Below are 26496 nucleotides of genomic sequence, written 5' to 3' on the forward strand. Positions count from 1 at the left end.
CACTTACACTTTGAAGGCTAAAGCATTGTAGGCAGGATTGCCACAAGCCCAGCTCCCAATCTTCTGCTGGCCATTTTAACGATGAGAAATCATTTAGTGGTGAGACAGGAGGGGATTCCAGCCTGTGTTCACTTATGAACAAGTCAGACCCTACAAGGAATGCACAGTAACATAAAAATATGTGTCATAGACATGAAACTCAATCAGTTCTTCACTGTTTCTTCTGACTTTGATAACTCTTTCTTCAAGGGATAATTCAGTTCAAGAAAATTGTGGAGGTACTTAATGAACACTACCACTTCACTCAGCATGCAACACGAAAGCTTTTCATTGTACCTCAGCACATGTAACAAAAATCTATACTAAATCTGGAGCATTCTCATTTCATTGCCTCTGCCTGACCTGCTGCATATTCCCTACGTCTCTGACCTGCCTCACCCAGCTTTTATGTGCTTTAGTTTTGTCATTTTATCTCTCTATAAGTGTCCAGTTCAGTTCAGTGCAGAGATACAGTGCGGAAATAGGCCCTTCCGCCCACAGAGTCTGAATCGAGCACATTAACATTATCCGACACTACGGACAATTTTTACATATATACCAAGCCATCAACATACAAACCTGTACGTCTTAGGAGTGCGAGAGGAAACCGAAGTTCTCTGAGAAAACCCACGCGGTCACAGGGAGAGCGTACAGTACAAACTCCGTACAGGATAGCACCCATAGCCAGGATCGAACCAGGGTCTCTGGCGCTGTAAGCGTTGTGAGGCAGCAACTCTACCGCGGTGCAAATGTATCAATCATAATTCTCCTTGCCATGAAACTCCCAGCTGCATCTTATCAGAAATATTCCCTGTTACCCATTCATCCTTGCCCTGCCCTCTCCGCAACTGAAAACAAATGTGTTTACTCTCCCTGACGTTTCTGATGAAGGGTCCTCCAGTTGAAATGTGTATTTCACTTCTCTTTCTATATACCCTGCAGCTGAGATTGTTGGTTGTATACCAATAAAGATAACCAGCTCAGATCCTTTGCAGATGCAAAAGCCAGCATTGGTCCCATAGAGGCATTCATGACAAATTGATAATAGAAAGACTGAAAATGCATTGCAAATACTCAAGGCTTTTTTTTTTTAAAGCCTTGAAGAGCTTTCACTCCAAGACACAATCATTTATTTTTAAAGAGCCACAGCCACACTTGACAGCTGCTAATGTGATTTCCAGCTTCCCTTCCATGGACCTATCCGACCCCAGAGAATCACTTGATTTTAAAGCAAGTTTAATGACGATGTATAAATTAATATTTCTATACACATTTTGAGTAAGGTAATGAAAAACCCTACAATAACGAGCATTACTTTGTTGTTCTTTGTACTGTACCTTAGCGTACGAGCGGAGATAATTGTCTAAGTGTTCTTCATGGCACTTGGCAACAATGTCAACAATAGCTCTTAGAAAAAGAAAATGAATGTTTTAATGCACAGCGAGGTATTGTACATTTGACTTTGAGGCGTTTGTGTCCAGATGATCCTGTCAACCTATTTCAATTTTACATCTGTCATAAATAAAACAAGCTGAACGAGTAAATAAGCTGAACGAGCTGAAAATGGATTAGTCCTCATATTGCTACTTAAGGCATTGGTGTTTTATTTCGGTGACAAGCCAAATGTTTATTAATAAAATCCCCCAGTCTGGTTTTCATTCTGCCACAAACATGAACTTCAAAACTCAATTCTAAAATAAATGCCTGTAAACCCTCGAGCAAAAGTGTTGGTAAATAACAATCGAAAGTGTTCAACTTTGACAACGAAAAATGGGTTTGAGGTTCAAACATGAAGCTCGTGTGTTTTTGCACTTGAGTGGGAGAGTAAAATTATTGACAGGATGTCATAGCTTCGTACAGTGATTTAGCATGGAAATAGGCCTTTCGGCCCAACTTACCCATGCTGACTAAGATGCTAGTCCCAACTGCCTATGCTTGGCCCATATCCCGCGAAACTTTTGACTTTTGACTTTTTAGACTTTAGAGACACAGCGTGGAAACAGGCCCTTCGGCCCATCGAATGTGCGCTAACCAGTGATCACCCATGACACTAGCATTATCCTACACGCTAGGGTCAATATACAATTTTACCAAAGCCAATTGACCTACAAACCTACATGTCTTTGGGATGTGGAGGAAACCGGCACACCCGGTGAAAACCCACACGGTCACAGGGAGAACATACAAACTCAGTACAGACAGCACCCATAGTCAGGATCGAACCTGGGTCTTTGGCAGCAACTTTACCGCTGTGCAACTGTGCCACCACAATGTCCATGTACTTTCCTATCCATGTACCTGTCCAAAGTAAATGGATTTTTCAAGGAATGTGTAATTGATTCACTGCCCTGAGTATTCAAAGGTGCCTTTAGATGGAGAAAGCTGGACACAGAGTCATGAGCTCAGTCAGTGGAACCTCATAATCAACCTCATGCTGCAAACGTTGCACAGAGCTTGAATGCAAGAGCAGGCCTTGATGTTAGGATGGATGTCTTCTCAAATATCCAGGAAAGCTCCATCATTACCCGAGTCTTTATCTGTTACTGAACACCTACACAATCATCAGCATTGGATCAAATGTCTCTACTTTCAATTAAAGGTCTTCTTTCTTGGCCCAGGGTGCAATCCTAACTAATCCAACTTATCTGGTATACTTCCATTGCCACAATTCATTGTTCTAACTGGGAGATATGATATGCCTTTGCCTAATCTAGACATCTCAATCAGTCCCATTACCTGAATCATTGAATCATTGAAAGATACAGCATGGAAACAGGCTCATCGGCCCACCGAGTCCACACAGACCATTGATCACCTATTCACACTGGTTCTATGTTATCCCACTTTTGCATCCACACGAGGGACAATTTACAGAGGCTAAGTAGACTACAAATCCGTACATCTTTGGTATGTGGAAGGAAACCAGAGCACCTGGAGGAAACCCGTGTGGTCACAGGGAGAACATGCAAACTCCACACAGTGCGCACCCGAGGTCAGGATCAAACCAGGGTCTCTGGAGCTGTGAGGCAGCAGCTCTATGAGCTGCGTCACTGTGCTGTCCATTCTGAACCAGCAGTTTATAGTTTCGAGAAACAGCCCGTTGGCACCGAGCCCACACTGACCATCAATCACCCGCACACCAGTTCTATGCTATCCATAGAGGGATCTATGACATTCTTGCCATAGAGGGAGTACAGAGAAGGTTCACCAGACTGATTCCTGGGATGTCAGGACTTTCATATGAAGAAAGACTGGATAGACTCGGCTTGTACTCGCTAGAATTTAGAGGATTGAGGGGGGATCTTATAGAAACTTACAAAATTCTTAAGGGGTTGGACAGGCTAGATGCAGGAAGATTATTCCCGATGTTGGGGAAGTCCAGAACAAGGGGTCACAGTTTAAGGATAAGGGGGAAATCTTTTAGGACCGAGATGAGAAAAATATGTTTCACACAGAGAGTGGTGAATCTCTGGAATTCTCTGCCACAGAAGGTAGTTGAGGCCAGTTCATTGGCTATATTTAAGAGGGAGTTAGATGTGGCCCTTGTGGCTAAAGGGATCAGGGGGTATGGAGAGAAGGCAGGTCCAGGATCCTGAGTTGGATGAGCAGCCATGATCATATTGAATGGTGGTGCAGGCTCGAAGGGCTGAATGGCCTACTCCTGCACCTATTTTCTATGTTTCTATGTTTCTATCCCATCCTACACACTTGGGGCAATTTACAGAAGCCAATCAACCTACTAACCCACACGTCTTTAGATTGTGGGAGGAAAACAGAGCACCCGAAGAAAAACCACATGGTCAACATACAAACTCCGCACAGATAGCACACATAATCAGGATCAAACCCGGGTCTATGGCGTTGTAAGGCAGCAACTCTACCACTGCACGATTGTGCTGCCCCAGATCCAGTTCCAGTTTCAGTTCCAGTTCAGAACTAACACCCTGGGACTCTTCAATAGTGGAAGACTGGATATCTAAACGAGGTGCTTCTCAAGCGCTACTTGGTTACAAGGTTTCACTTTAATGAAGACCCAAGATCCAGAAACCTAATGGTCACAACTCTTTACTCATTATACATATCTGAAAACTGTCTCCTGCAGCCTTGGAAGGACCTTGGTAGGTCCAATAAATGCTACTACTTTCCCTGCATTTCCCCAATGTTATACTTGTCTTCTTTTAAAATCACATTTTGTGAACAACTTCAAATTGCTTCTCAAACAGGGGAAGCCTCCAAGGAGTATTAAATTCTGCAGAAACATCTGGTGCCAAATTCTAGCATCTGAATATTTTATTTGAAATAAACACTCGGCTCATTTTTCCAACCATTAATAGAATTGGATATTAAATTCTGGAACTCCTATTCCCCAATAATTCATAGCATGGATTACAGGCCCTTGGAGATATTGTGATAGTGATAACGCTGAATTTTTGGTGTTGATTTACTCTGGGCAGTGGATAGTAATCGGGCTATAGTTGGGTTCTTGACCTTTCTTTAATCACAGGCAATCACAGCAGCAGGTAACCCAACATGCAGTCTCCACGTATTCTCAATAGACAATAGGTGCAGTAGGCCATTCGGCCCCTCGTGCCAGCACCGCCATTCACTGTGATCATGGCTGATCATCCACAATCAGTACCCCATTCCTGCCTTCTCCCCATATCCCTTGACTCCGCTATCTTTAAGAGCTCTGTCTAGCTCCCTCTTGAAAGCATCCAGAGAACCAGACACCACCGCCCTCTGAGGCAGAGAATTTCACAGACTCACAACTGTGTGAAAAAGTTTTTCCTCGTCTCCGTTCTAAATGGCATACCCCTTATTCTCCAGGGGACTTTCTGCACAAAATATGTCCCCAATACAACAATTGCCACTCGGAACAAAATTAATGTGGGGGGGAGACAGGCTAACCGAAATCCCACACAGTAATAAAATAATTAGTAGTCGTATAATAATAACTATAGCAATAATATTGCAGTAAAGTAAATATATTACACACATATTATATATTTTATAATATTAGTATATAATATATACTAACACTATATTATAATATAGTACTATATTACTTTATTAATATATATATATAGATATATATATATAGATAGTAATATATTATATATTAGTATAATATATTAGTATATATATTAGTATATAATATATACATACTATATCACAATATACTGCTATATTACTATAGTTATAGATATAAAACCATAGTTTTAACAACAACCCCAGTAAATGCAATACAATAAACTAAGTTTACAGTACATATATTCTGCATTGACATAATGGAAGCAAAGGCATTTGAAACTCATTTGCTTGTGTTATAGAGAGCTACACAGCTGATTTGTTTCCCTTCTCGAGCAGCTTTAATATACTTACCTGATGGTGGCAGTAGCAAGTAGACTATCTTCAGTCTGTATCAAGCTGTAGAGCAGCTGATTGAGAAGGACAGGAAGGAAATGTACAATCACGTGAATCTTTTCCATGCCAAGAAGACCCTGAAATTATCAAAAACAGATTAAGAATCAAAATCTTTCAGACACTGAAGTTAACAACAACCCCAGTAAATTAAGCACAAGTCTCACTTTGAATATTGCTCTTCAACATTTTATCTAGACGTTAACATCACTTTTCAATGCTGCATTTTATTTCTAAGTATTTCACATATGCAAGATATCTCTGTTTATTAACATGAATTAATAATTTGATATTCTTTACAATCAACAATATTTACGATTGTTTCCAAATTTAGGGTATTAATTGTTATTTTATGTCCCAAGGAAGCAATTGAGGAGGAATTTCTTTAGCCAGAGAGTGGTGAGTCTGTGGAATTCATTGCCTCAGGCAGTGGCGGAGGCCAAGTCATTGAGTATATTGAAAGCGGAGATTGATAGGTTCTTGACTAATAAAGATGTCAAAGGTTGTGGGGAGAGCGCAGGAGAATGGGATTGTGTGGGGAAAATAGATCAGCCACGATCGAATGGCGTAGCAGATTCGATGGCCGAATGGCCTAACGTGGAAACAGGCACTTTGGCCCAACTTGTCCCACCTACACACACTAGTCTTATGAACTTATGAAAATAGACAGCCTTTGATGTCCTTTCTTATGCAGTTATTACAATTTACATCTATCTTGACATTGAATCATCAAACCTCAATGCTCTTGACAAATTCTGAAGATGAAGACTGTGACCCTCCACGCTCCACTTTTTGGCACTCCTGGAAGTAGTTATTTAATCTTTCCTCCTAATAAAAAGAAGCAAATAAAGATATTATTAATTTTCCCAATTGGACAGTCCACCACAAGGGTGGTTTGTCTATGCTTCACATAACTGCACTGGATGGGACAACCAGGCCCACTGCGATCGATTTTCTTCTTAATCACATAAATAAATTGAAAGAATTTCCTTTGATCCTTATTGTGAGCAGTCAATTATGCAAAGCTAAACTGAGGAAGCTGCACACACATTAAAAAAAAAAACACCTTGGTCCGTACCTGTGTATAGATTGTAGATACGACATGGATAGAGACTTTGAAGAGTGGCTTCCCTCCATCAACCCACTTCATATCAGGTCCGTTTGCCTATGGAAAGAGCCAACACAAATGCGTGACCTCCTCGCTCATTTCCCTCCTCTTTTGGTCATAATTTCCTCCATCCAGTATAACATGGTGCTGCAGTAACTCAGTGGGTCAGGCTGCATCTCTGGAGGACATGGACAGGCAATGTTTTGCGTTGGGACCCTCCGTCAGAGTCTAAAGAAGGGCGTTGAGCCAAAACGTCACCTATCCATGTCACCCAGAAATGCTGCCTGACCCACTGAGTTACTCCGGCACTCTGTGTTCTATGCAACGATATATTTCCCTTGTTCTTACCTTCCCCGGTGTTAGGTTTTGATAACTGAGATAGCCAGCTGGAAGATTGGCTGCGACAAGAATGGACTGCTCATGAGATGCTAGTCTACTGTCTTTCAAAACAGGTAGCCAGGCATATCCAACTACAAAGAAGGAAAAAAAAAGAAGGTTGCTCTTCGTATCAGCAGACGATGTAACGTGCTTTTTATATATATATTTTATCAAAGTACTTTAACGCCGTGTTTTAATTGTCACATTTTTGCTTCCATGTTCTTTCCATTCACAGGTCTCCTGGAAAGGTATAAAATGTGGAGAGACACTGACCACCCCAACATCGAGGGGTTTTATAGAAGGCACTGCCTCGAAAAGGCTGCCAGTATCACCAAAGGCCCACACGACCCTGACCACGCTCCCATTTCACTCCTGTCATCGGGAAGGAGGTGTAGCAGTTTGAAAACTGTAAGGCCAAGGTTCAGGAACAGCTTCTTCCTGACAACCATCAGGCTATTGAACACTACAAACCCCAACTAAACTGAACTACAATCCGTTTTGGTTGTATTACGGACTTCAGACTTTTCTTTTGTTCTCCTTTGCAAGTTTTATTTTAATTATAAGCCTTCTGTGTTTGTTTTAACATGTGATCTATTACGTACAATGTGTTTACAGATCTATTACGCTGCTGCAAGTAAGAATTTCATTTGTTCCATTGCCATACACATGACAATTGAGCAACTTTTGACTCTTGAAATCTGGGAAATTACAATGCTTTGCCAAGACTGGCTCGATAAGATCTTTACTAAGACATCCATTTTTATTCCTCTCCAATCTAAGCTGATAATATTTTCAATGACTATTAACCCCTGCAGCCATGCATCTGAAATATTTAATAAGAATTTAAAAGAGAAATTATGCTATTAAAGAATGATGCTGACCTCAGAGTGACAGTGGTACAACCAGGGCTGGCCTTAAGCCAATTGGACCAATTGCTCCCAATTGGGCCCCGCGCCTAAGGAGGCCCAATTCTGTGCTAGTGCCGCTAATCTTCATCTGGAGAAGACTATATTGCAGTTTGCAGTTGCTTGGACTGTTGCTGAATGTGCGGGAGTGTTGAATCCCTTTTGCATTGCTTTTAGTAACGGCATCCTTTATACGATGCAACGCAGGCTCACCAATTGTTCCCAATTGGGCCCCGCACCTGCTAAGGCCAGCCCTGGGTACAACTAAAGGAGCACAAATTGGATAAAAGAAAGCCATGTATGTCTTTTAGATACTTTACCTTGCGTTTCCAATGCCTCTTTCTTTTTGGAGCCACCTTTTGTAGCAAGGTCACAACTGATGTGATAGAATGAAAAAAGAATGTGATGTTTCTCGTTCAACTGAGTGGGAAGTTCAATTTTCACCTGCAAATTAGAAATTAAAAAAAAGAGTTCTCAGTGTTGACCCCATCCTTACATTGTACGTCTTGCTTTTGCCTTGTGTTTGGGCCTTAGTGATACGATTTATTTCACCAAAGCTTGCAAAATGATGGCCTTCCATGCTGCTCAGGGAAACCAGTCCATTTGGTTACAGAGCTAGTCAGTTATTGGGCATCAGAGCCTAAGACAGGATCATTATCATTCTCGGTCATTCTATTAGCTGTGGCCCTGTGGGGCCTTGTGTGTGATTCACATTTACTGCCTTGGGCCCTGGTCAAAGTTGCTGCAAGCTCTCGCCACTGCGCTGCTTTCATGACCCTTTCCTGGCAAGGTATATTTTTAATTCTCGATCATATGAGTAGTCTGGGTGTCAGGGAGAAGGCAGGAGGTAAGAGGAAAGATAGATCAGCCATGTTTGAATGGTGGAGTAGACTTGATGGGGCCGAATGGCCTGGTTCTGATCCTATCACTTATGAAGGTAGACACAAAATGCTGGAGTAACTCAGCGGGACAGGCAGCATCTCTGGAGAGAAGGAATGGGTGACATTTCAGGTCGAGACCCTTCTTCAGACCCATTCCTTCTCTCCAGAGATGCTCCCTATCCCGCTGAGTTACTCCAGCATTTTGTGTCTACCTTCGATTTAAACCAGCATCTGCGGTTCTTTCCTATCACTTATGAACTTATGAATATGCAAGGCGTTTTTTTAAGTCACCTCTGCCAATGTGATGGTTGCTTGGCTGCCAATTGCAAAAGTTTACACAGCATTTAGCAAATTACCTCATCGTTGAAATCTGGGTTCTGGACGTGATGTAGAACTGCAGTCTGTGCTGCTGTTGTGAACACCGACCCTCCTGCTTTTCCATAAATGCACTGTTTTAAAAAAAAAAAGGGAAACTAATAAACCTTTATTGCAAGTAAAGAGAAATATCTCCAAGTAACTATTGTCTGAGCACCATCCACCCAAGTGGCCCATTAGAGTTTTATGTTCCGTAGTTGTTAACATTATGGCTTTCTTCACTGCACAAGTAACCTTTCAAACTTGAAATGACTCAATAAATAAAAATAACCAGGGAACATTTGAACCACAGATCAGAGATATTGTCATCTTTCCGCACTTGTGAAACTATGCAATAAAGAAATTGGGGTCCATTCTCTACAGCCGCACATCCATTTCTCAGATGAACTCTGGCTGGTTAGAAATTGAAAACCATTGGGAGAGAGCTCAGAAACTGCATCATTGCCCAAGGCATGTCTGCTGTAATTTCCCGCCATTCTTATAAATGTTGTGAGGATGTAACTCAAATGTGTGAGTTACATCTGTAACTGGTGTAAATATTCCTCAAATTGTGCCAGACATTGGGAAAGAATAATCAGTTGTCCTTAAAGGGACAGATGGTTATTGGAAAATGGAACCAGAAGATGGCAAGCCTAACAATAGTAGCTATTATTGTTTGGCAGATATAGGCAACTAAAAGCACAGGGCAGTTGCCAGCCCATTTGTAGCCATTTCCACACCCATTCTTAACTCAACCCCCTAGGCCAGCTGCACAATGAGATAGTGATCTTCTATACCTATGAGGTACAATGAGATATCGAGTGATGGAGTAACTCAGCGGGTTGGGAAGCATCTCTGGAGAACATAGACAGATGATGTTTCGGGTCGAGACACTTTATCAGACCCTTCTTGAGTCTGAGGAAGGGTCCCAACATGAAACAACACCTGTTCTCCAGAGATGATTTCTGACCCGGTAAGTGACTACTACACCTGGCGTCCGTTTTTCCCGACGGATACGACGGGATGCTTGCTTGTTCCAAAACAAATCTTAGAGACCAAAGTAGCAACGTGTCTGACTCTCACGTGATCATCAGCAAGTAGGGCACGCGTTACGTGATCTGATTCCAAACCCCTTTCTTCACCAGCTTCCCCTCTTAATCTTTATAAATATATATACAAGGCGCTTTTCTTCCAGTTTATTTATAGGTCTTTCTTCCTGGGCAAGTCTGCAGCTGTGATGGATGGTAGCTCCAGGCATGGACTCATCTATCTGGTTTGGAGGCACTGAGCCTATAAGGTCGGAGTCTCGAGGTGGAGCTGCCACCGAGAACAAAGGGGGTCCTAGGGTTGGTGGGGGGGGGTTGAGATTTAAAGGGGGGCCCAGGGTGGGGATGGAGGGGGTGTCGATAATTAAGGGGACCCAGGGTAGCGGGGGGGAGGGGGGCGTCGAGAATTAAGGGGGACCCAGTAGTGGGGTGCGAAGAAGGGATGAGTACTTTTGGTAACTTTGTTCTTTGTGGAGACTCTTTTGTGTACTTTGTACGCAAAAACAAAGATTTTCACTGTAGCTAGCTGGGTACAAGTGACAATAAAGCATCATCATCATCACCATCAAACTATTGTTGGTACACACTAGAGGTCGGCAACATCAGCAACTAAAGCTGTGGTTCATAATCATAGAGCCTGCCTTGTTGCATCTTGACACAACAGCTCACAAATAGTTAATGACGTTCACCTTCAATGGTTGGGCATGTTCCTTATCCGAACTCCTGAACTCTATCCGCACAGCTAAGTTCCTTGCCTGCAGAAATGGAAATGATATTAAATATTTCATATGCTCCTGAGTTTGCTCCGATAAAGTGAGCGTGACTACTACCCCTGATTCAGCATATGCTACCGCTACACATTTCTTCCCTCATCACCCACGCTCCACCTGCATCGCCTCACACATGGACCTTATGGGAAAATAGCCCTGTCATCAGGGTTAACATTTAGATCCCGTGGAAAGAAACATTAAAAAATAAAAAGTTCACGGAATCATGATATCACCGGGAATTTGCAACTACTGAAAAAATAATAATGCTGATTCAATGAAGTATTAATGTATACAACGTGGAACTACATAGATCTAACATGGTTTGGAAATTTATGCATAAGAAAAGAATTGCATCTAACAATTATTCAGCCTTGGATGGAAGTAAAGTAATTCATGGTACAGGTAATAAAGTTATCTGCGACAGTTCGCATTTGCTGATCAGTTTTTGGGGAATCGCTGTTTACAAAATGGGTAGGGAACTCCGATACTAACACACATTGTTGTACAATGAAGAGTTTAGCAACATCCGTCTGAAGATTCTGCAGATTTAGAAAGCAATGGGCCAAATCTGCAGATAATTCATGCAGTGCGTGTATCAATAGGCTCTGGAACTCCGTGACTGTATAAAATACACAGCGGCTGAGGTGAGATGTATCTGACTTCATTGCTTCTCCCTGGATTCATCACTGAATCCATGGATGCACTGTAATTTACTGAGATGAGGGTCTGAATATGTTTTATATCTGGGTCTCACGTTGATGTCATCCATGGCTGAACTGCTAGCATCCATCTAGTGCGGTCCACAGTGGCGCAGCGGTAGAGTTGCTGCCTTACAGCGCTTACAGCGCCGGAGAACGGGTTCGATCCCGACTACTGGTGCTGTCTGTATGGAGTTTGTACGTTCTCCCTGTGACCACGTGGGTTTTCTCCGAGATCTTCAGTTTCTTCCCACACTCCAAAGACGTACAGGTTTGTAGGTTAGTTGGCTTGGTATAAAGGTAGAATTGTCCCTAGTGTGTGCAGGATAGTGTTAATGTACGAGGGTTGACGGTTGGCATGGACTCAGTGGGCAGAAGGGCCTGTTTTCGCAGTGTATCTCTAAACTAAACAGAATAATTGCATTTGTACCTTACCTTTGCAAAGCACTTCTGACCGTCATATTTCAAATGTTTAGGATAAATATAAAGATGATTTTTGTACACTGTATAAGGCTGGGAATATTTTGCAGATTCTTGCACAAACTCTTCAACTTCTATGGCGAGTTCATACTTATTTGGGTCCTCAAAGGGTTTAACAGGCACATAGGATGAGGTAACACAATCTGAAATAGATAAGTTACAAAATGTTTCTCATAATTCATTTTCCTTCAGAGTTTGATCTGAAGTCCTGTAACTTTGCACTGCATAAAACATGCTCTAAAGAAAGTTACATTTACATAACAGCAGTTAAAAAAAGATAGTAAAAATTCTCCCACTTATTTTACAATTGCTGAATTCTATCAAATACATTTTTACCATCACTTTCAAAGTCTTTTGGAATCTTCATCACGCCACCCCTTCTGCAATGAATATTACATTATGATGAATAATGCAGGGTCCTTATGTTTTGAGGATACCACATCAACACACTGGGCACAGCAAGTAACTTTTAAAATGGGAATACGGTGGCGCAGAGTAGAGTTGCTGCCTTGCAGCGAATGCGGCGCCGGAGACCCAGGTTTGATCCCGAATATGGGTGCTGTCTGTACGGAGTTTGTACATTCTCCCCGTGACTGCGTGGGTTTTCTCCGAGATCTTCGGTTTCCTCCCACACACCAAAGACGTACAGGTTGGTAGGTTAATCGGCTTGGTAAATGTCAAAATTGTCCCGAGTGGGTGTGGGATAGTGTTAATATGCGGGGATCGCTGGTCGGCACGGTCCCGGTGGGCCGAAGGGCCTGTTTCCACGCTGTATCTCTAAAACTAAAACTAAAAACTGAAGTATATTTCAAATAAAAAGTTAAATGTAACTGCCTTGGGTTAAGAGACGGGGCAATTTTTCCACTGTCTTTCAAGATCTTTTGACTTTGCTTATTATTGGGCTATTCCCAAAGGGAACCTAAAACCCCTGTCCCACTGTACGAGTTCATTCAAGAGTTGTCCCCGAGTTTGCCCTGATTCGAACTCGGAGATTTACGGTAATGGCCGCTCGTAGGTACTCGGGGCTCTCGTGGACATTTTTCATCACGTTGAAAAATCTTCACGAGTCTTCCCGAGCTTACAAGCCATTAGCGAGTCTTCCCGAGTACCTGCCGTTAGCGTTACGAGCTGTTAAGAGACGTCCCCGAGCTCCGACGTACCCGCTACGTTCATTCTACGTGCTTACCACGAGTTTGATTTTTTTTTAACTCGGTAGAGCACTTGAATGAACTTGTACAGTGGGACAGGGCTATTAAGATTAGAACAGTGCTGGCTTCACTGGAGATCCACACAGAGCACAGGGACAGAGTGTAGATTTTGTGGCTCTCACACCTTCAGCCGAAGGTAAAGCTGGCACAAGATAGACACCAAGTGACCCTAACTCAACGGGTCAGGCAGCATAAGTTCATACTTTTTTTTTTGTTAGAGATACTGCGCAGACACAGGTCCTTCTTCTCAACGAGTCTGCACGGTCCAGCGATCCCCGCACACTAACACTATCCTACACCCACTAGGGGCAATTTTTACATTTACCAAGCCAACTAACCTACAAACCTGTACGTCTTTGGAGTGTGGGAGGAAACCGATCTCGGAGAAAACCCACGCGGTCACGGGGGAGAACGGACAAACTCCGTACAGACAACATCCATAGTCGGGTTTGAACCCGGGTCTCCGACGCTGCAAGCGTTGTAAGGCAGCAACTCTACTGCTGCGCTACCATGCCTCCCAGTGATAGGAGCAGAATCAGGGCATTCAGCCCATCGAGTCTACTCCGCTATTCATGATCTATCTCTCCCTCTCAACCCCATTCTCCTGCCTTCTCCCCATAACCCCTGACTTGGTGTCAGATTTTGCCTGATCACAGCTCCATGAAGTGCCTGTATTTTAATAGGGGACAGTGTATAAATTGAAAGCTTTCATATTGAACAGCAGCATGTTTGGATGACTGTTTATTAATTTTTTATTAATTTTCTGAACTTCTCTGGAGAAAAATGATGGGTAATGTTTCGGGTCAGAACCCTTCCTCAAACTCCTACAGATAACCCTTCTCTCAGTCTGAAGAAGGGTCCGACCCAAAATGTCACCCATCCTTTTTCTCCAGATATGCTGCTTGATGCTGATTTACTCCAGTATTTTGTGTCCATCTTCAGATAAATCAGCCTCTGCATTTCCTTCCTATACATTAAAGGTACATACAGGTACAGCAGTCCTTACACATTGAATAGGCGAACCGAGCTGCGGGGAAAGAATTTAGCAGAGTCCCTTATTTGATTTAACTGGTTAGTTTAATTGTTTTCGATTGCCATAGATATTCACAATCATTCAAAAACCTGAGAGGTATGAGGGCTGCACAATGGGGCCACCACAGTGGTAGAGCTGCTGCCTCACAACACTGTAGACCCAGGTTCGATCCTGAACTCAGGTGCTGTCTGTGTGGAGTTCACACATTCTCCTTATAACCACATCAATTTCCTCTGGGTGCTCGGGTTCCCTCCCGCATGCCAAAGATGTGCGAGTTTGTGGGTCAATTGCCTTCTGTAAATTGTCACTAGTGTGTTGTTGAGAAGGTAGTATAACATGGGACTGGTGTGAAAGGGTGATCAATGGTCATCGTGGACTCAGTAGGCTGCAGGGAGGGTCTGCTTCCATGCTGTGTATCTAACACTAAACTGTTGACTATTGACAGACAGTGGGCCAGGAACAGTGGGTGGGAGATGGGATCTCAGTAGCTACCAAAACCTCTCTGTTAGAACAGCCTTGCAGATTGTCTGTCAGAGCAGCCCTGAGCTGCACTCTGTTCTACTCAAGCTCACAGATAAGCAGGGATCCCAATGGGAGTCTGCACCCAAGGCCACACCAGGTGAAAGTGTGGCCCAAGGGCAGTGTTTGTGGGCTCAGAACTCAGGAAAACCTGACCGTACAATGACCTTACCTAAAGGCTTTGATGGCTAGTTATGGGCCTGTCCCACTTGGCGATTTTTTGCAGGCGACAACCTACGTCATCCTGGCGACAACCTACGACAGCACCTACGTCAAGCTACGCTCATTGACGTCAAACTCACTGTTGAAAATTTAGCGGTGACCAGAAATACGCTACGACTGAGGAGACTGCTCCCGGCGACCACCGGCGAACATGTGGCGTCAAACTAGTCGCCTGCAGTTGCCTAAAAAAATTCCAATGTGGGACAGGCCCATTATAACACAGAAGTGAAGGATTTATTCCACAGACATCTCCAATTCACAAAATAAGAGGAATGGTTCCCCACAGGTCAGAAATTCTAAAAGTGGAGACATTGTGGAATGTACACTATTACAGAGTATTTCCGTCTGCACTGGCTTCTCGCAGTAAATCTTTTGATTTATTTGTGCTGACTGTCTGCTGTCACCTGAGCAGACGATGGGGTCTCATGAGAGTAGTGGCTCCAAACTGCTGTCAGCTGATCACTGATCCGGGGGGCAACTGCACCCTGCATGAAACCAAACCACAGACACAAACCCTCTGCAGAATTCCTTCTCTCAGACCAAGAAAGCTACTCACTATGCATAGGAAGGAACTGCAGATGCTGGATTACACCGAAGATAGACACAAAATGCTGGAGTAACTCAGCAGGACAGGCAGCATCTCTGGAGAGAAGGAATGGGTGACGTTTTGGGTGGACACTTGAGACCCTTCATTCAGTCTGAAGAAGGGTCTCGACCTGAAACGTCACCCATTCCTTCTATCCAGAGATGCTGCCTGTCCCGCTGAGTTACTCCAGCAATTTCTGTCTATCTACTCTCTCTGCCTGAATGAACTGGAGATGATCCAATGCACACCTTGCACTAAACGTTATTCCCTTTATCATGAATATATCTGCATCTTTTTAAATAATTATTTTGAAGAAGTTTAATAGTGCTTTTTAATAGGTCATTTCTTTAGCATGGTTTTGAATGCCAGGCACATTCACAGCATCAATTCTGCTGACAGCTGGTAAGGCGGGAGACAAGGTTAATGCACCTTCCAATGCAGGTCGGGGCAAAGCTTGCAGGTTTCACTCAGAATTACCCTGCTGTGCACAAGGTCTTGCCAATCAACTGGGAGCCAGGTTCCTGAAGAAAGATTGAGTCTGGAGGTACATCCTAGTTGAAAGAGAGTTTTGGGACAAACGGAAAGCTTGGTTGATTCAGAAAGTTACATAATGTCGGAGGTCAGAGGCCGGAGTCCTGAGGACTAAGGTCTGAGTCCCAAAGTCGGAGGTCAGAGATCGGAGGTTAGAGTCCCAGTGTTACGTAGGAGGGGGGGCGACGAGGACAAAGGGGAACCCAGAATGGAGGGCTGTTGAGAACAATGAGGGGGGGACCCCAGCTTGGGAAGGCTGCCGAAAACGAAGGGGACCGAGGGTGGGGTGGGACATCCATAACTAACGGGGACCTAGGGTGGGGTGGGGCGTCGAGAACTAAGGGGGACCAAGGGTGGGTTGGGGCATCGAGAACTAAGGAGGTTGGAGGGGGGAGGGGCATTGGGACCAAAAAGGGGTACTTTGCAACTTGGTTGCTGCCCTTTACGTGGTGACTCTTTGCATGCCTCAGGTATGCAAAACAAAGCATCTCACCGTGCCTCGTCACATGTGACAATGAAAGTATCTAATCCAATCTCTTTCAACTAGGGGATCTATCGCAGTCGCTGCCTCAAAAAGGCTGGCAGTATCATCAAGGACCCACACCATCCTGGACACACACTCATCTCCCTGCTACCTTCAGGTAGAAGGTACAGGAGCCTGAAGACTGCAACGACCAGGTTCAGGAATAGCTACTTCCCCACTGCCATCAGGCTATTAAACTTGGCTCGGACAAAACTAGCCCATTATCTGTTATTTGCACTTTATCAGTTTATTTATTCATGTGTGTATTTACGTATATAATGGTATATGGACACACTGATCTGTTTTGTAGTCAATGCCTACTATGTTCTGTTGTGCTGAAACAAAGCAAGAATTTAATTGTCCTATCAGGGACACATGACAATAAACTCTTGATATACTTGATAAACTCTATTCTATCGACTACTCCTATGTATGTGCAGAATTTGATGTGGGATGGAAAATCCTGTTTTAATTGGTACTGAAACATAGCTGGAAAAGTGAATGCAGAATCAAACACACTTTTAAAAATAGAACAAAGAAAATGAATCACATACTTGGACGTTCGATGGGCACAGAGTGTACTGATATATCAAGATTACCAGGTATGGTTTGTACTTTGCTCATTTTGTCTGCTCTATATGCAAAAAAAATAAATAATCGGATTAGGTTAGGAATATAATTCACCAGTAATCACAACGTTCTAGTTTTCAGATACGAGGTAAAGATTGCCCAGACCTTTTGAATTCCGTTACTAATTTCAGCAAGTCGTCCGTGGAAATCTTATTGGCCTCTTGCCTGAAGAGAGGAGAGAAGCGAGAATCTCGATCTATTGTTCCATGATTGTCTTTGAATACTGATCTGAAAGGTAAAGCGCATAGCAAAACAGTGGTTAAAATAAACAGCGGAGGAAGGAACTGCAGATGCCGGTTTACACCGAAGATAGTCACAAAATGCTGGAGTAACTCAGCGGGTCAGGCAGCATCTGCAGCAGGAGATGGAGAAAAGGAATAGGTAACGTTTCGGTTCGAGACCCTTCTTCGGACTCTGAAGTCTGAAGAAGGGTCTTGATTAAAATAAAGAGTTTTGGACAATGATAGTCAATTATGAGTTACCAAAAAAAAAACATTTAATGGCACCAATCGTAAAACCGATAAACCCCTGTACGATTAAAAATACTTTGGTCATTATGCTGAGAGAAAATGTGTTGGTCATGCTGTTGAGAAGAAACAAAGCTCCAGAAACACAGATGATGAGAGTACAGATTTGTGGGTTAATTGGCTTCTGTAAAATTGTAACTTGTCCCTAGTGTGCAGGATAGTGCTAGTGTACAGGGTGATTACTGGTCGGCACGGACTCAGTGATCTGAAGGTTCCTTTTCCATGCTGTATCTCCAAAGTCTAAAGTAAAAGGGTCTGAAGAAGGATCCCAACCCAAAACTTCACCTATCCATGTTCTTCCGGGATGCAGCCTGGCCCGCTCAGTTACTCCTGTGCTCCTGTGTCTATTGTTGTAAACCAGCATCTGCAATTTCATCTTTCTACATTGTCACGAGGCTTCCATCAAGTTCCGCTGAGTCTTTTTTTATCATTCAGTATTGTTCTGTAATACCAGCCATGTCCAAGTGTATGTGAATCACTCAGCATGAGCCAATGTCAAAACTATTGATCCTCCTTAAACCATTTAACAAGAATTGTGGCTGCATTTGCTGATGCATATTTCATTTTCACTAATGCACTGACATTTATTGTCCTAAATTGATCAGGAAAGGCAAGACATTACCTGTCAGTAATGCCCAGATCCCAATAAACAAATAAATAAATCAAGACATAGCATTATGCAGGCCATTGGACTGAGTGGAGCCTTCAGTGATGCATTCTAAACATAATTCACCACAGCTTAGTTTAGTTTAGTTTAGTTTTTAGTTGAGAGATATAGCATGGAAACAGGCCCTTCAGCCGATCAAGTCCGCGCCGACCAACGTTCCCCGCACAGTAATAATAATAATAATGGATGGGATTTATATAGCGCCTTTCTAATACTCAAGGCGCTTTACATCGCATTATTCATTCACTCCTCAGTCACACTCGGTGGTGGTAAGCTACTTCTGTAGCCACAGCTGCCCTGGGGCAGACTGACGGAAGCGTGGCTGCCAATCTGCGCCTACGGCCCCTCCGACCACCACCAATCACTCACACACATTCACACACATTCACACACAGGTAAAGGTGGGTGAAGTGTCTTGCCCAAGGACACAACGACAGTATGCACTCCAAGCGGGATTCGAACCGGCCACCTTCCGGTCGCCAGCCGAACATTAGCCCATTGTGCCATCTGTCGACAAACAGTAACGCTATTCTACACACACTAGGGGCATTTTTACAATTATACCAAGCCAATTAACCTACAAACCTGTACGCCTTTGGAGTGTGGGAGGATACCGGAAATCTCGGAGAAAACCCACGCTGGTCATGGGGAGAAGGTACAAGCTCCGTACAGACTAGCGCCTACATAGTCAGGATCAAACCCGGGTCTCTGGCACCGTAAAGCTACTGTTGCGCCCCTGTGTCAATAACAATTGGAGAGTTTGTTTCACAAAGAAGCTGTCTGATTTGAGTCCTGATATTCCAGAATTGCATAGGAAATGAAACATTTTGTTTGGATGTTGCAGCTCAAAACTAAAATAACAATTGAAAAATGTTTACAGATCCATCACTGAAGAAAATGAATAATTGACACGCATCTTCTCATTTTGTTATAACTAATACACACATACCTCACTGCCCATGCAAATGGCATACGGTACTTGGCCAACTTATTACAAAATGGCTTGTTAGACTTTAGAACTTTCTGGGCAGTCTTGAAAAAGAAATTGGGAAAATATGTCAGAATATTAACAATTATATATCTTGGCATTAATTTTCATCTTTTAAATAAATAGTTAGATGTTGAGATGACTAAATGCTTAGTTTATTATTGCCACATGTAGCGAAATACAAAGTGAAAAGCTTTTGTTTGCATACTATCCATAGAAACATAGAAAATAGGTGCAGGAGTAGGCCATTCGGCCCTTCGAGCCTGCACCACCATTCAATATGATCATGGCTGATCATCCAAATCAATATCCCATACCTGCCTTCTCTCCATACCCCCTGATCCCTTTAGCCACAAGGGCCACATCTAACTCCCTCTTAAATATAGCCAATGAACTGGCCTCAACTACCTTCTGTGGCAGAGAATTCCACAGATTCACCACTCTCTGTGTAAAAAATGATTTTCTCATCTCGGTCCAAAAAGACTTCCCTCTTATCCTTAACCTGTGTCCCCTTGTTCTGGACTTCCCCAACATTGGGAATAATCTTCCTGCATCTAGCCTGTCCAACCCCTTAAGAATTTTGTATGTTTCTATAAGATCCCCCCTCAATCTTCTAAATTCTAGCATGTACAAGCCGAGTATCCAGTCTTTCTTCATATGAAAGTCCTGACATCCCAGGAATCAGTCTGGTGAACCTTCTCTGTACTCCCTCTATGGCAAATGTCTTTCCTCAGACCAGTCAAAGAAAAGACTATAAATGATTACAATCAAGCCGTTCGCAGTGCAGAGTTAGAGGATAAAAACTACAACGTTTAGTGCAAGATAAAGTTAATAGACAATAGACAATAGGTGCAGGAGTAGAGGCCATTCGGCCCTTCGAGCCATTCAATGTGATCATGGCTGATCATCCCCAATCACTACCCCCGTTCCTGCCTACTCCCCATATCCCCTGACTCCGCTATTTTTAAGACCCCTATCTAGCTCTCTCTTGAAAGCATCCAGAGAACCTGCCTCCACCGCCCTCTGAGGCAGAGAATTCCACAGACTCACCACTCTCTGTGAGAAAAAGTGTTTCCTCGTCTCCGTTCTAAATGGCTTACTCCTTATTCTTGAATCAGATTAAAGATAATTCAAAGGTCTCCAAGGAGGTAGATGGGAGGTCAGCACTGGACTCTAGCTGGTGAGAGGACTGTTCAGTTGCCTGATAACAGTTGAAAAGAAACTGTCCCTGAATCTGGAGGTATGCGTTTTCAAACTTGTATACCTCTTGTCCAATGGGTGAGGGAAGAAGAGGGAATTACTGGGGTGAAATTATTATGCTGGTGAACTGAAGTGTAGATGGAGTCAATGGAAGGGAGGTTGGTTTGCCTGATGTTCTGGGCTATATCCAGAATATCTACAATATCTTGCGGACTTGGATGGAGCTGATACTAAAGCATACTGTGATGCATCCCACTAAAAGGCTTTCTATGCCGCATTTGTGAAGTTGGTGAGAGCTGTTGAGGACATGCTGAACTTCCTAAGCCTTCTCAGGAACTAGAGGTGTTGGTGCGTTTTCTTGACCATAGTTACACTGTGGTTGATCCAGGATAAATTTTAGATCATATTTAACATTATTGTAGAGATACTTAAAAACAGCACTTCCGGGGTTATATTTAACAACACCGCTAAAACAATTTATTAATTCATTGCTAAAATCATTTATAGAAACATAGAAACAAAGAAAATAGGTGCAGGAATAGGCCATTCGGCCCTTCGAGCCTGCACCGCCATTCAATATGATCATGGCTGATCATCCAACTCAGTATCCTGTACCTGCCTTCTCTCCATACCCCCTGATCCCTTTAGCCACAAGGGCCATATCTAACTCCCTCTTAAATATAGCCAATGAACTGGCCTCAACTACTTTCTGTGGCAGAGAATTCCACAGATTCACCACTCTCTGTGTGAATTTTTTTTTCTCATCTTGGTCCTAAAAGACTTCCCCCTTATCCTTAAACTGTGACCCCTTGTTCTGGAATTCCCCAACATCGGGAACAATCTTCTTGCATCTAGCCTGTCCAACCCCTTAAGAATTTTGTATGTTTCTATAAGATCCCCCCTCAATCTTCTAATTTATGATGAAATTATTTCACAATATTAAAATATGCATCAGTAATAATGAGCATTGAATGGATATTGAATGGATACATACCTTGCTGGAGTCTGAACTCTTAATGTAGGGTTCAGCACAGCTTTGAATGCTTCCCATTAGTATTTTTTCTACTTTTGCCACTAGCATGATGTCGGTGTGTGGGTTTGATACAGAGAAAATGCCCTGCATATCAAATTATAATTCATAAATTAAGTTCGCATTCTCATGGAAAAAGATTACATAACAAAGTGGAATAACGGCACATTTTAATAAGACTCATAAAAATCCCGAAAAGGTGAAGAGCAAAGCTGTCACATTCTAAACATATGAGTAATTTTAATGCTTCAGGCATAAATAAATAAGTTCAAGTTCACTTAGTTAAGTTCATGGAGTTATTTTTACAACTCTATTCTCATGCCAAGGCAACTCATTCTTTGCAGATGGCAAAAAAAAAATCATTTAAAATTGCCTTTGAGCATCAAGAAACCAATTCACCAAATTAGTTATATAAACAGTCTCAAGTCAACGGTTTCAGAGCCAGCAAAATCAACTGTTGCCAACATCCTAAGACCTTGCTCCACAAACAAGGACAGAGTTTCCAGGATTCCCTGGGGAGTTGCATTTTTAATATCTTGCGGCACCTAAATCAACATCCACATCAGAGATGAAAATGCAGTTCTTTTCAGTCTTATTAAAGTCACCGAGGTACTAGAGGCGGCCTGGAGCAGCTGCAGGTTATTTTGCAGGAACTAGTTGATGGTATCTCTGGGATGTGCAGCACCAGAGCCCATCTGTTCCTCTGAGCGAATGATCTGAGCACAAACTGAATAGAAAAGATGTCCTGGTATTTACTTGCAACTTGGTTTATCGTGATTACGTTCCTAATGGTGATGATCAGCAAGCACAAAGTCACTGCAGTGACTATTAATAGATCACGGCATTCAGTTGTGAGTAAAGGGACAAATTCATCCTCAGCTCTGCGGGACACGACATTGCATATTCCCATTCTCGAGGGCGCAGAGTCCATATTCTAGCAGGTAATGTGGCAGCACAGTGGCATAGCTGGTGGCTGGTAGAGTGGATGCGAAAGTGGGATAACATAATCGAGAGGGAATGGGTGATCGACGGTCTGTGTGGACTCATTAGGCTGAAGGGTCTGTTTCCGTGCTCTGCCTTTTACTTCAATTCCATTTAATTCAATTGGGCCGCATGGTGGCGCAGCAGTAGAGCTGATGCTTCACAGCGCCAGACATCCAGGTTCGATCCTGACTTCAGGTGCAATGTGTGTGGAGTTTGTATGTTCTCCTTGTGACCACATAGGTTTCCTTGAGGCCCCCCCACATCCCAAAGGTGCGCAGGTTTGTAGGTTAATTGGGCTCTGTAAATTGCCCCTAGCAGTGGCAGACTGGGTCTAAAAATATTGGTTGCCAGGAGACAAAGGGGGCCCACTTCATCAGGGGCCCACTTGATATAGGGGGCCTACTTCATCAGGAGCCCACTTGCCATCGGGCAAGCTGACACCGTGGCCAGTCCGCCACTGGCCCCATGCATAGTAGGAGTGGATGCATAAGTGGGATAACATAGATCCTCAGTGAATGGGTAATCGATGGTCGGTGTGGACTCGGTGGGCTGAAGGGTCACTTTCCATACTGTATCTTTTCATTCAATTACCTTCCATTCAATTGGGCTGCATGGTGGCACAGCAGTAGAGCTACTGCCTTACAGCACCAGAGACCCAGGTTCAATCCTGACCACAGGTACTTGTCTGTATGGAGTTTGTACCTTCTCCCCGTGACCTGCGTGGGGTTTTTTTCTGGGATCTCTGGTTGTTTCCACCAATCCAAAGACGTACCGGTTTGTAAGCTAATTGGTTTGGTGTAATGGTAAGTATAGTAAAGTGTCGGCATGGGCTCGGTGGGCCGAAGGGCCTGTTTCCATGCTGCATTGTTTAATTCAAATCCATTCAATTCACTGACACATGCACCATACAGAGCCGATGGCTTTCCACCAGACTGCCAGCCAGTTGTCAGTACAATCCAGCCAGTTATACATTTCATACATTTGCACCTTCAAGTATTACCTTAGCATATCAGCAAAGTGTATTGTGTTATCAAAGACATCAAATGTGCCAGTCATACCACTTTCATCATCTCTACCTTGAACACCCAGCTGTTAGGACGAAATAAACTCCTTAAGTACATCCCAGTTTAATTCTGCCGTAGCCTTGTGAAGACCTTAATCCACTTTTGTCGTGTGTATGAAAAAGCAGGCCTGCATCATCTTTTAATGGATCGTTTGAACAGCTCCCAGAGGCGAATGAACATTGCTCCACAATATTATGTGAAGTGAGTTATAGGCTTCAATTCGTTATTGTGCAAGAGCTTAGAGTCATTGATTTAAAAGCTACATATCAAACTTGTACAAAGAATTTATGATGTTTGCTTTCTCATTTCCAATTTAGTCTATCAGTAAGAAATATGAGCATTGAAACTTCTCACTTTATGAAGCAATAATTATTTTCACTGTATAATCTGTCACCTTGACAATTACCAGAGATCAGAGACTGAAAATTGATTAACCTTATCAATAGTTCATTTGAACTCTGACAAACGAGAATTGGAACTGGAAGCTTGTGATAAGTAAAAAGCACATCATCAACACTCGAAAGCACTGGAAATTAAATGTCAACATAGCGCCTCTAATTTAAACTAGTTATAAAGTTTGAGATACAAGTAATATTCTTCAGCAATGTTTGAAACCTACCTACAAAGGATAGAATATCATATATTCAACGTCGCAAGTAACCCTTCATAAAGCGCAAGCTTCAATGATTTATGATACATGGATATTTAGTTACAGAAACATTTTCTTGAGAAATCCCCACCAGTCTTTCTTCACTTGCCTGTCAGGAGAGGGCTATGCCAAACTTCTTAAGGATACCTCATACAGTCTAACGATGAAGTGCTAACTTCATGTGACTTCACAGAAGTTAAACAGGAAATTTTGGCCATAGAATAAACTTGGAACATTGTCTGTGATTCCTTTGGGCTGGAGAGTGTGGCAATTTTCAGGTGGTTTACATTTCTTCAATTAAGTTAATTTGTGTGTACTTAATTACTTTAAGTGCTTTCTAGTGTTCTCAAACTTTAACCATTTTCTTGAGATTTAAGGGGTGGCACAGCAGTGGCACAGCAGTGGAGTTGCTGCCTTACATTGCCAAAGGCACGGGTTCGATCCTGGCTACGGGTGCTGTCTGTACAGAGTTTGTACGTTCTTCCTGTACGTTCTTCCATGTGTGGGTTTTCTCAGGGATCTCCAGTTTCCTCCCACACTCCAAAGATGTACAGGTTTGTAGGTTAATTGGTTTGATATGATTGTAAATTGCCCTAGTGTGTGTAGGATAGTGTATGTGTGCGGGGATCGCTGGCCAGCAGGGACTTGTTGGGCCGAAGGGCCTGTTTCCTCGCTGTATCTCTAAACTAATCTGAACTAAATTGGATGTTTCATTTCTTGTGGGTTTTTTTAATGGTTCTGTATGCACATTTATTCAACTTGTTTAACAGCTGTTGGTTCAGTGGAACATGTGACTTAACTGACTGTCAACACAATTTTGTAAGATTTATGACATGCAGATTCTTTGTGGCTCTGGGACACAGGTCATGTTGGAGCTAACTTCACTCCAGGGCTCCACAAGGTGGATTAGCCAGTGGGCAGGTGGGGAGTACAAATGTCTCCTCTCTCCCGGGACAATTCTGGCCGTTAACTCATATTCACTTTGCTGGAATGCAGCAGTCAATGAAAGGTGAACAGAATGCACATCTTGTTACCTGCTTAGGGTATTTTAACCATTCTTCGGGAAAACCTCGTAGCTGCGGCTCTCCAGACTTCTCTTCTCCAGCCACGTATTTCTCTCCATTTTCTGCCCAGGCCAAGGATCCAGTCACCAGTTGTCTAACACTCTCCAGATTTAAGTCCACGTGTAAGTCTGCAGATATTTTTCTGTTTTCTCGGATATCAAAAAGGGCAAGACTGATGAAAAATGGTTCAATCTGTACAAAAAGTAATTAAAATTATAGTTGTTAATTACGTATGAGGTAGTTAACTTAGCAGCAATATCACACGATCTAATCAATTAAGGACAAATTTTAGAGAAATGGCCAATTTATATTTTTCTTAGGGTCTTTTACCCAGATTAGGAGAATCAAGAACCAGAGGACATAGGTTTAAGGTGAGGGGGGAAGGTTTTAATAGGTACATGAAGGGCAACTATTATTTTACATATAGATATATGGAACGGGCTGCCAGATGAGATAGTTGAGGTAGGTACTATCACAAACTTTGAGAAACATTTGGATAGGTACAAAAATAGGAAACGTTTGGAGGGATATGGGCCACAAGCAGGTGGTTGGGATTAGCGTAGATGGGGCAAGTTGGTCGGCGTTAGTAAGATGGGCCAACATGCCTATTGCAGCCGAATGGCTCTATGAATCTATGATTCTATCTGCTTGTTTTGCTCATTCTTCAAGGCACTGGCTCTCTGCTCCAGTATGATTCCACTGGCACGTTTACTATGTGACCTAGAACTCACCACTATCATTGTGAAATTCGCCATGGTGGAAATGTACCCAGCTCTAGTAAAATGTCCACAGAGGTGATTTCAATATAGGTCGCACATCACACTGTCATCCTAATGCGACTCATTTTAAGTTTTAAAAAAGGTTGGGAATATTGACCTCCACATCCTTCTCAGATTTACAAATCATGACCCAAATATTAGAGATATTAAAGACTCCCACGGAATTTGTATGGCAAAATAAAATGACCCAATAATTTATTTACTTTTTGCAA

General features: G+C 42.8%; 1 protein-coding gene across 7 annotated transcripts in view; it reads right to left on the reverse strand.

Annotated features, from left to right (window-relative positions):
• dock10 (dedicator of cytokinesis 10) overlaps positions 1–26496 on the reverse strand; it is a 240644-nt gene that overhangs the window by 51653 nt on the left and 162495 nt on the right. For all 7 annotated transcript variants that reach the window (XM_033031141.1, XM_033031146.1, XM_033031144.1 and 4 more), the window contains exons 12-25: positions 25476–25697; positions 21709–21831; positions 19476–19558; positions 17438–17560; positions 17257–17336; positions 12036–12223; positions 10822–10887; positions 9089–9181; positions 8172–8295; positions 6917–7038; positions 6539–6625; positions 6196–6288; positions 5422–5540; positions 1377–1446 (exon numbers count right to left, since the gene is read on the reverse strand). In XM_033031141.1, the coding sequence (XP_032887032.1) occupies positions 1377–1446; positions 5422–5540; positions 6196–6288; positions 6539–6625; positions 6917–7038; positions 8172–8295; positions 9089–9181; positions 10822–10887; positions 12036–12223; positions 17257–17336; positions 17438–17560; positions 19476–19558; positions 21709–21831; positions 25476–25697 (1593 nt within the window). The remainder of the gene's footprint in view (positions 1–1376; positions 1447–5421; positions 5541–6195; positions 6289–6538; positions 6626–6916; positions 7039–8171; positions 8296–9088; positions 9182–10821; positions 10888–12035; positions 12224–17256; positions 17337–17437; positions 17561–19475; positions 19559–21708; positions 21832–25475; positions 25698–26496) is intronic.

The sequence above is a fragment of the Amblyraja radiata genome, chromosome 13 (assembly GCF_010909765.2).
Source record: "Amblyraja radiata isolate CabotCenter1 chromosome 13, sAmbRad1.1.pri, whole genome shotgun sequence".
NCBI classification, from domain to species: domain Eukaryota; kingdom Metazoa; phylum Chordata; class Chondrichthyes; order Rajiformes; family Rajidae; genus Amblyraja; species Amblyraja radiata.